General features: G+C 39.3%; 1 protein-coding gene across 1 annotated transcript in view; it reads left to right on the top strand.

Annotated features, from left to right (window-relative positions):
* The first annotated feature begins 1003 nt into the window (after window positions 1-1003).
* Window positions 1004-9673, top strand: part of GKAP1 (G kinase anchoring protein 1) — a 21624-nt gene continuing 12954 nt past the window's right edge. The window contains exons 1-4 of the mRNA XM_035309383.1: window positions 1004-1131; window positions 1162-1244; window positions 6439-6697; window positions 7640-7783. Of these exons, the coding sequence (XP_035165274.1) occupies window positions 6482-6697; window positions 7640-7783 (360 nt within the window). The 5' untranslated portion in view covers window positions 1004-1131; window positions 1162-1244; window positions 6439-6481. The remainder of the gene's footprint in view (window positions 1132-1161; window positions 1245-6438; window positions 6698-7639; window positions 7784-9673) is intronic.

Genomic DNA, 9673 nt, shown 5'->3' with positions numbered 1-9673 from the left:
CTACAGATTAAGTAGTCATTCAAACATTAGATTCTGTATGCCATATGTATCCATTTCCAGACATAAGTACATGTCTTCTAGCACTACAGGAGGTAAATACCTTGGATACATTTGTGATCTTTGAGAAGTGGATGAATTGTTGACCATGAATGGGAGCTAGCAATTTCAATACACAAACAGAACAATGTGACAGAGAGCCCAGTAAGGCAATCATATGGGAAAGAGGGAAGAAGAAAAAAAGAAAGAAAAAAGAAAAAAAAGAAACAAACAAAAAAACACCACCAACAAAAAAAACACTACTCTCCCCCTCTCCAGGAAGGCTGAACTTTCTTCAAAAAATGAAATCCTAGAGACACAGGAGCAGACTGTCCCAGTGCACCCAGAGCTGAGCTGGCTGGGGAGAGGACCAACCTAACTAAGCAGAGCTTCTCCAGGAGCTTAGGAATTCATGAGCTCTGGAATTAGGGGCAGGAAACTCAGGACAACTATAGAGCTGTTGAACTTGAAAGCAAATTTTAATCAGAGTGGAAGTTCTAGCTTGAACAGTTTTATTGAACAAACAGTAGTAGGGTAACTCTGTTGTTCAGGATCAGTATGCTGATTAATCAGGTTATTCTGTGCTGGGTTTCCAGCAAATCAAAAAACCAAGGGAATCCGTAGTGCTTCACGTCAGCAAATACACATTTCGTGCACTTCTAACACTAATTTTTACCAAGGATAATACAGCAAACATTTTTACGTTTGTTCACTGTCTTATTTTTAGGCAGCGTTCCGTAATCACACAGCAAAAGCCCCCGGCGGCCGCAGCCCGCCTCGCCCCGCGACATGGCGGCGCCCCCGCGCTGCACGTAGGGCGGGCGGGCGGGCAGGCGGCGGCCCTCCGGCGGCGGCCCGCGGTGATTTTTGATCCCGGCCGGACCCCGTACCGCCCGGCCGGGCGGAATAAACAAACCCGGCGGCGCCCCGCCTCTCCCCCTCGCCATCCCCCCCCCCCCCCCCCCCCTCCCCTTCCACCTCAGGCGGCGCGAGCCCGGCCGCGGCCGTTCCCCGGCGCCGCGGACCGTTAGAGCCGAGCCGCCCGCCGCGGACCGTTGGGGCTGCGGCCGGACCGCGTCCCTCACGGCCCCGCCGTCCCTCACGGCCCCGCCGTCCCTCACGGCCCCGCCGCAGCGAGCGTCCCGCCGGCCGCCCACACCACCTGCCCTGCCCTGCGAGGAGCCGCCGTGCCCCTGCCCTGGGGAGAGGTGAATGAAAAGCTGCCGGCCGTGAGGAGCGCTCGGAGTTTCCTCGGGACGTGCTGCCCCGTCACGGCGGCGCTGCTCGGCTGCCTCGCTTCGCTCACGCGTGCTGCCGCCGCCGGCGGGTGTTGGTCGGCTCCTGCCGCGGCGGTCAGGCGCAGGAGGTCGGGCGTGAGCTTGAAAACTCCGGCAGGCAACAGCTGCGAACTTAATAAATTTCATTTTTTTTATTTTTTATTTTGTATTTTAGGGGTGGGAGGGCAAGAGGAGGGCTTCGTGGGGGGTTCCTGGGTCAGCCAGCACCCTGCAATCAAACTGAAGGCAGGCTTTTACGTTTTAACGCTGAACTTAATCAGTTTTTTTTGAAGTTCTTCCTCAAAAAAAAAAAAATAAAAAAAAATCAGTGAATTCACTCACAACCTGTTCACGCTTTAAACTGCCGGGACCATTCCTTGCCATGTGCTCGCTGCTGCGTGCGCCAGCGCTGCGGTTTGAAGCGGGTTTCTGAGGCAGGGTGCGTGTGGCTGTAGAGCTACTCGTGGAACTCGGAGACGAGCTGGTGGCTTGGTCTTAATTAATATTAAGGATTTAGAGCATTTTAACGCAGCTTCATGGCTCGAAAAAAACAAAGGTTATTAAAGGGGAGAAAGCTGATCCCGCTGGGTGGATCAAAGCTTCCTGTAAACGCACTGATAAGGAGTAGTGGATTGGGCTGGCCGTGATAAGTGTACAAACAGCCAAAGATCAATACTGTCGCGCGCAGACAGTGTGAAGGTTGGTCGGTGCCAGCAGAGGATAGACGTGCTCCTTCAGTTATGAGTGTATTGTGTATCTTGTTCGTGCTTCAGGTTTACCAGCGAGTGCTGAGATCAGTCAGTACTTCAGGTGTTAGCTAAGCACGTGTATCGATGATAGATGATGGCAAATAAGCATGTTAGTAATAGAAACACAGAGATGGCGTGTGGGAAGATGCTGTTTTCGAAGTTTTTGAAAATCTGTGGCTTTATTAGCAGTTTATTTGAAGATGGAAGTGGTTCAAGAGGAAATGGGCTGTATTTTTGGGCTCATAAGTGTGTTTTCCGTGAAATAGTAGAACACCATATTTAAAGCTATGTGGTTATTCCACAGATGCTTGAAAGTCTGCTACTAATGCCAGCCTAGAGTCTCCTAAATCGTGGTGTGCTGTTCATTTCTTGGTGGTGTTTGAACACTTGCCAGTTTAATGTAAATCTGTGCCCATGTACAAAGCTGTACACAGACCAGGAAGCCACTGTTGCTCAAACTAAGTTTCTGGGTGTACATTACACTCCTCTTAATACGTGTTTTGGGGGCTTATAGCAGTGCTTACAGTAGAGCTATTTGACCTGCAGTGTGGGTTAAGGTGAGTAACATAGAAAAGGGATTTGACGTTGCTGAAACACTGGCTATGTTACTTTTATCACAGTAATCTTTGTTACATCATGCCTAAAACTAGACTGAAGCTCTTCAGGGCATTGTCCTATCTTATGTTTCTGAGAAGTACCCAGTACACTTTAGGGAACTGAAGCTAGAAATTCACCTTTACATTTCAGTCATTTCACAGTTTAGCTTTCTAAGTGTGTCTTTGTTTATCAAATGTTTAAGGTGGAGTAAGCTGTGTGTGTTTACAAATTGCTGCATCAGACATGCTAAAGCAGTGTTACATGTCATTAATGGGACCGACTTGGTATAATCTGTTGTTTTAATATAAAAATCTAACATAATCCATTCATGTATGCTGACATGGTTTGTAGAAAAGAATGACCTACAAATGAGTAAAGCATTAAAAAAAAAAAAAAAAAGAAATTACTAGTTGCTAGAAATAACAATTGCTATAATGTTGCCTTAAAATTATAAGGTACCTGTGTATAATGATCATCTTATGTTGGTGATGCATGAATCTGAGTAATAGGTACTTTTGGCTTCAGGAGCTGTGTTCACAACTCTTACCTGTTTGGAGCAGACTGCACAGAAAGTTGCACTAACAGCCTGCTAGTGATATGCAGAGCAGAAAGTTTTGAAACTGGGTCATTTATGGGAGCTGTCAATCCATGCCATTATGGTGTTGTAACTTGGATTATTCAGCGATCTTTTTGTAACATAGGAATGAAGGGTTAATTACTTCCCTGACACATAAGAGAAAGTCTTATCTGAAGACTGTGGCTATAACTAATACATAACACAAATGGAAACAACTTCAAATATTTGCCAGCAGGCTTTGCTTCCTTTTACCTTCTTGCGGATTTTTCCTGTAGCCTATGTAGTCGGGAAAGGAATTGTCTTTCATTTAGATAAATAGGCTTTAACCAGACTTCAAAACTCTTACTTGAAAACTACTGTAGAAGGTGAAATGATGTTTCAGGGCATAGTATGATCTGTGGAATTATGAAACTCTTTGTGGTATTTGAACGCTTTCTTTGTGTGATCAAAAAGCTTCCTTAAGCGCAGCCTCAAGCTCAATTGTGCCAATGTGTTTTTAATTTTCTACAACTGATTATTTCTTTAGCAATACAGAATAACACTGCTTATACTTCCCGGGGTAGGGGGAACTACACCAGCTTCTGAAAGGACTAGCAAGCACCTCTAATTAGCTGAAAGCTTTTCAGGTATCAGTCCATTGTTTTTTTGGGGAGGGGGAAATGGGAGCCAAACTTTGAAACTGAAGTGATAGGTAGTTAATAAAATGTGTCTGTCAGAATTGTAGGTGTGGTCTTAAAATATGAAGCCTGGCATGGTGGTAGGCCTTGGTGAATCACTGGATCCATCTTTAGGTGTTGCAGAAGTGGGATAATTTGATCCTGCTGTAATATGAATAGTATTGAAATGTCCTACTAACTGAATTAGCAATGTTAACCACTATTCAGAGACTCAACTAGAAAATAACCTGCAATCTCATGTATTTGCAGTTTACTTTATAAACTCATTACTATCCATTATTATTATTATTACTATGTAGAAACACATAATTCAGGAATAAGGTTTTGTAAATTGATATCATGTTGTCACTGTAGTATTTCAGTGAATTGGAACAGCAGAATTCCGTGGGTAGTACTTTGTTAAATGTCCTTGTCAGCTGGGCTCTTAATAGCATGCCCACTACCCTAAGACAGCGAAGGTATACTTATTGTATTGGAGTATTTATAGATAAAGGAGAAGGGAGTTTACAGCGACATTACACAGCTGTGTAGAGGTTCAGCTACACATAATTGTTTTCAGATTGTATGTGCAAAAAGAAGTATTTGGCACCATTAGCCACTGTTAATAAAGACTGCGTTGTGCCATTGAACTGTTTACATGAAATATAAAATACACCACAGTTAGTAGAGAGAGATTAGGAATTCCAAGCTTTTACTGAAGAAAGAGCCATATTATATTCTATTTTTTTCTTAAGCCAAGCACAGAGTCTGCAGACTTCTAGTGTTTTCTGCTTTAGAACAACGTCCAGTATCATAAGCTCTTTTGTAACATGATTGAGTACTTTTCTCTGGTGCTTTTTCTTGCTGTAAAGATGCACCTGTAATCTTTTCTTGGAGCTTCAAGTTTCAACTTGTTGCGTGTCCAGCTAGTAAGAGCACAAAGTCTCTCATCTTTAACTAATCCCCTAAGCTGGTTAACTATATAGTTATTTTGCATTGAAACATTTGTAAATGTATGCACACATGTGCATATGTGCACAGGCTTGTCTGCCCAAAAATCCAAACTTACCTTGTTGTTCTGTCATTTAAAGAGTGACAAATGATATTTTAGGTGTGATTGACCTATTTTTTTGCTAGATGCGTAGTTGTGATCTGGTCAGATAATCTGAACATCAGCGTCAAGTAGATTCACAACTTGATGGCCGGTTTATCCTAAGATGACTGGCTTAATTTTCTCTTTTTTTGAGGGAAATGAACTAGAGTAACTTTGTATGACAAGAATGCTCTTTGCTGTAACCTTTTTGTCTTTTGTAAGCTTAGGAATGGAACATGGGTCTTTCATCTCTGAAAAGTGAAATTACATATTCCTTTTAAATAATTATTTTGGGTAATGGTCTCTGCCATGCTATTGTTGCATGTTGACATATCTGAGTATATATGGAGCACTAATAGAATTTTGGACTTAAATTCTGGAGCTAATTGGTAAAAAAGAGCCTCTTGAAACTTCTGCAGATTCTCATTTTTTTTTTTGTTTGTAATAGTAGATAACAAGGAACAGATTTGTAGGTTATCTAAGGAGATAACTAAACAACTTGTTTCAAACGATAAAGATTCCTTTTGAACAGTGATTTCAAAAAGTATGTATTATCTCACTACACCTCTGTTGTAATACATCAACATATCTAGATCTCTGTTTTCTATGGAATTTATAATTGGAGATGGATATCATCACTTTCAATACTCTGCTAATTGATTAAACTCTGCATGGAAAAACTGCAGTTTGACAAACACAGATATACCCAGGATCTAGCTTTTGTGCTAGGTAAATGATTCCATCTTTAGAATAGTGTCACAGGGATGTACGTGTTGCTTTTAGGTACAGGGGACAACAGAAGGCATGTTACTTAGTTCTGCCTCCCCCCAGCATATCCTCTGTGTTTTTGCTGTAAGAACAGGTGAACTTGATGTTTGAGGACAGTACCAGCCGAAATGCTGGGCTCACCTTCCTGTGGAGAATACTGCTTGCTGAATCACCAGTGGCTCACGAACAAAATTAAACTTCTTGTAAAAGAAGAGATAAGGCTGCTTACCCAAAACTGGAGCTTGCATATGCGTTATATGCGTAGTATCTACTTCATTTTTAAAGTGTATTTGTCAGGCTTTGGGGATGGCATCTGAAACAATTTTTAAGCACTAAATTATTCTATTCTATTCTATTGTGTCTTTTTCCCCCCAGAACATGAAGACCAGCTTCTTTTAGAGCCTTCTTTTTTGCACTAAATTTCTCAAGAGCAAATGTATTAGCCTAAAATGTGTTTGGTAGATTGTTTTTTTATATAATTCTTCTTAAGATACCTAAGATAATACAGTGTAGTCAGTTAAAATATAAATAAATGATACTGTATTTTTTTTCTTTCTCCTTCATTCCCACAGTTCCAGCACTGTCTTATGCTTTTTGAGCAAAACCATCTGTGGTTAAATTAGATGAATTATTGCTTGTTTGATCAAACAATGTTTTCATTCTAACTTCTGTGCTGCTTTCCCAGGAAACTGATAATTAAAAGAAGCCAGCTTGGTAGAATTTCAGACATGGCAATGGAATCTGCTATAATCAATTCAGTCCCTACCACTGCGTCTCGTTTTGCCTTACTACAACTGGAAAGTGATACTGATTCGGAGCCTGGAAAAGGCAGAAGTGGCCGATGTGCTGGTAAATCTCTAGCTTCAGGGAGTAGATCTACAAATGTGAAGAAAAGAGAGAAAAGGAGAAAAAAGAGAGAACAGCTGCAGAGTGAGGCCAATGAGGTAAAGGGATTGTATTTTCAGTAGTGAGTAAGGTTGTTATCTCATAAATAGTTTTTGCTGTCCCTGAAAAGTCATTGTCTTTTGTTTTCCCTATGAAAGAAGAACTACTTAATCACAGATTACATTTTTTTTCTTTTGTTTTAAAATTACTTCTTTATGTGAAAGTAGGATATTCCCTATATTACAAGCTAGTGTGTTACGTTAACTGACTAAACACTGATGTAGTCTAGTCTATAGAGTAGGGTAAAGCATATGTTAAGGAAGTTCCTGTTGCTAAATTGTTACTAGATCGTTTTCGTGCCTTCATTTTCACTCAGTAAAATAATCAGTGTCAGCTATTGTTTACGCTTCAGCAGCGAATGTCTTGGAGTTGCAAAATTTGCAGGTCGTTGCAATCAAATTTTCTAATTCTGTGAGGTATTTTAAACATGTCAGTATTGTATCCATATGGTACAGCAATTGGATGTAATTCTTATTGCAGGTTCGTAAAATATGACCTGTTGCAAACTATAAGGACTATCTACATTATTCTTTTTTCTACCTGAACATCTTGTTCTTCTGTTCACCCATGCCAAAACAGTATACCACAGTTTTGTTGGTATTATGTTTAATTTAGTTCAGGTGCGAGCAAACAGTGATGTCTGACAGAACATGAAAACTATAGGACATCACTACCTACTCAGATTTGTTCAAAGTATTTTCAGCAGCAAAGATATATTTACTTTGTTATATTACTGCTGTTTCTAATCCACTATTAAGATATATGAGAGATTCTCTTATGGTACATACCACATCCAATTAAACAAAAATATAACCCAAACTGTAGAGTAGAGTAAAACATATGTCTGTTTGCTTGTGTCTAAATACTTTTGTTAGTCTGTTAAGGCTGTTTCTGTGTATTTGTTAACATATTGATTAATATGAAACCTAACTGTTTTTCAGCTCAGAAACCTTGCTTTTAAAAAGATTCCTCAGAAATCTTCCCATGGAGGCAGTCTATCTCAGCAAGAACAAAAACTGCGTACTACGATGCAGAAGGACTCTCAGGAAGAAAACTGGCAAGAGTGGAGACAAAGAGATGAGCAGGTACAGCTTACTGTGTTTATCTGTCTTTGACTTTCCTGAAATACGTTTCTTGATTAAGTTAAGTCTCATGGATAAAGAGATATGGCTGGAGAGGAAGCAACAAAATACTGCCACATGGAAGGAAAAGTTTCAGTGGAAATTCACAGGTTAAAAGAAGCCTTTTTGGTTCTTAACTTTAATTTGGCATTGAAATACTCCTTCTTGGTACTGAAGAATATATAGTGATTTTCTTGTATCATGCTGCATATTAATGTTTTGAATTGTTAGCCGTATTTCAACTATTAATAGCACTATAACTATAAATAGCAGAGCCGAGCAAATAAATAATCTGTTTGGGTCATCTATTGGATAGTGTTTAAAGAAATGTTCTAGTACACTTTTTTTTTTTGAGATTCTTTCAAATTGATTGGCTGCTATGCAGGTTTGTTCTTTTTCATTTAACTCATCCCTATAGTACCTCAGACATCTGAATTCACCGTGGATAATGCAGTTGTGACTGTCTTGTTACGTCCTTCAGAGTAGTTAACTTTGCATGAACTTTTTCAAGGCAAACTGCAAATAAGTGACACTGACTGGAATTAAAAAGTATTTCATGAAACTAATGAACTCCTATTCTGGCAGCTAGTAGAACGATATTTTCATTTAGAGATTTTCAACTTATATCTCACAAAAAAAGATTGTATTGAACTGCTTCCCATCGTAGTTAATAGAAAATATAGAAAACTATATTGACAAAAGATTGACAGTTGGATGCTGCCCTTGGTTTTTATATGTTGCTAATGTTTTGATATAGGTTCTTCCTTAAACAGAATATATCCAAGTACTTACTTTTCCAGGCTTCTGGATGATTGTCCTAGCAGTGGAGTAATGATCTAATAATCCTTTTGAAAATTTCCAGAGCTAGTTAACTCCAGAATTACTTTTAAGGTGCAGGTTTGTTTTGTTCAGTAGGTAACATTTTTGTATTCTGCATGCTATTAAACAATTATTTCTGGTGAAAAAGATAATCTTGTCTTATTATTGGATGATGAAATGGTCAGATGAACTAAACTCAATTATAAAAAATAAGTTCTTATTCATTTTTATCTTACTGACATAAGCTACACTACTGTAAAGTTACCTTGGGATTCTTTTGTTTTAAAAATAACTTTAGACCAGTTACTATTATAGTTACATACAGTTGTTAAAGTCCTAAAGACATTTCAGTCTCATTTTTATAAGGAAAAGAAATAGCCAAATTCTGTCACAACTCTGAGACTGAAAAATAGGCTGTTCTGTAGCACAGCTATATTTTGAACAGCTTTCTCTGATTACAGTGGACTGAGTGAGAGGAACGGAGGTACACTGTGGACCATCAGTATTTTTCCAACAAATTCCTTGATAAATTCAATTTTGCTACAGTAAATGTTTAGAGAAATAGCTGACATTGGCATAATCACTGTTAAATTGCAGTGTAAACACAACATAATTGTTTCAATTTACTGATACAACTCATGCACTATAGGTTTCTCAGCCACCCACAGAGGTTAGGGTGAACTTTTTTGGTTCATATATGATTTAAATAATCAGGTTTTAGATGTCAAAGTGCCAAAAATGTCCAGAACTACTTTGAATTCCTTACTTAACCCAGAAATTCTTAAAATGTGAATATTAAAATCTGATGGATGGGAAAATAAATTGTCACTTGTGATTCCTGTCTTAGAACAGCAATGAAAATGTTTGCCATAGTACAAAATATATAACATGTAGCGGGTATCTTGGGATATTCTTAATAAAATATGCATAATCAATAATTTCCTTTTAAACCTGTTATTACACTGTTTGTAGTTGCCACTGCTGAATTACAGCACTGTCAGGCATTGAATTGGCTTTGGTTTTCTTGCATGATGG

This window comes from Oxyura jamaicensis, chromosome Z (assembly GCF_011077185.1).
Source record: "Oxyura jamaicensis isolate SHBP4307 breed ruddy duck chromosome Z, BPBGC_Ojam_1.0, whole genome shotgun sequence".
In the NCBI taxonomy this organism is placed as follows: Eukaryota; Metazoa; Chordata; class Aves; order Anseriformes; family Anatidae; genus Oxyura; species Oxyura jamaicensis.
This window is presented reverse-complemented; position numbering and strand designations above follow the sequence as displayed.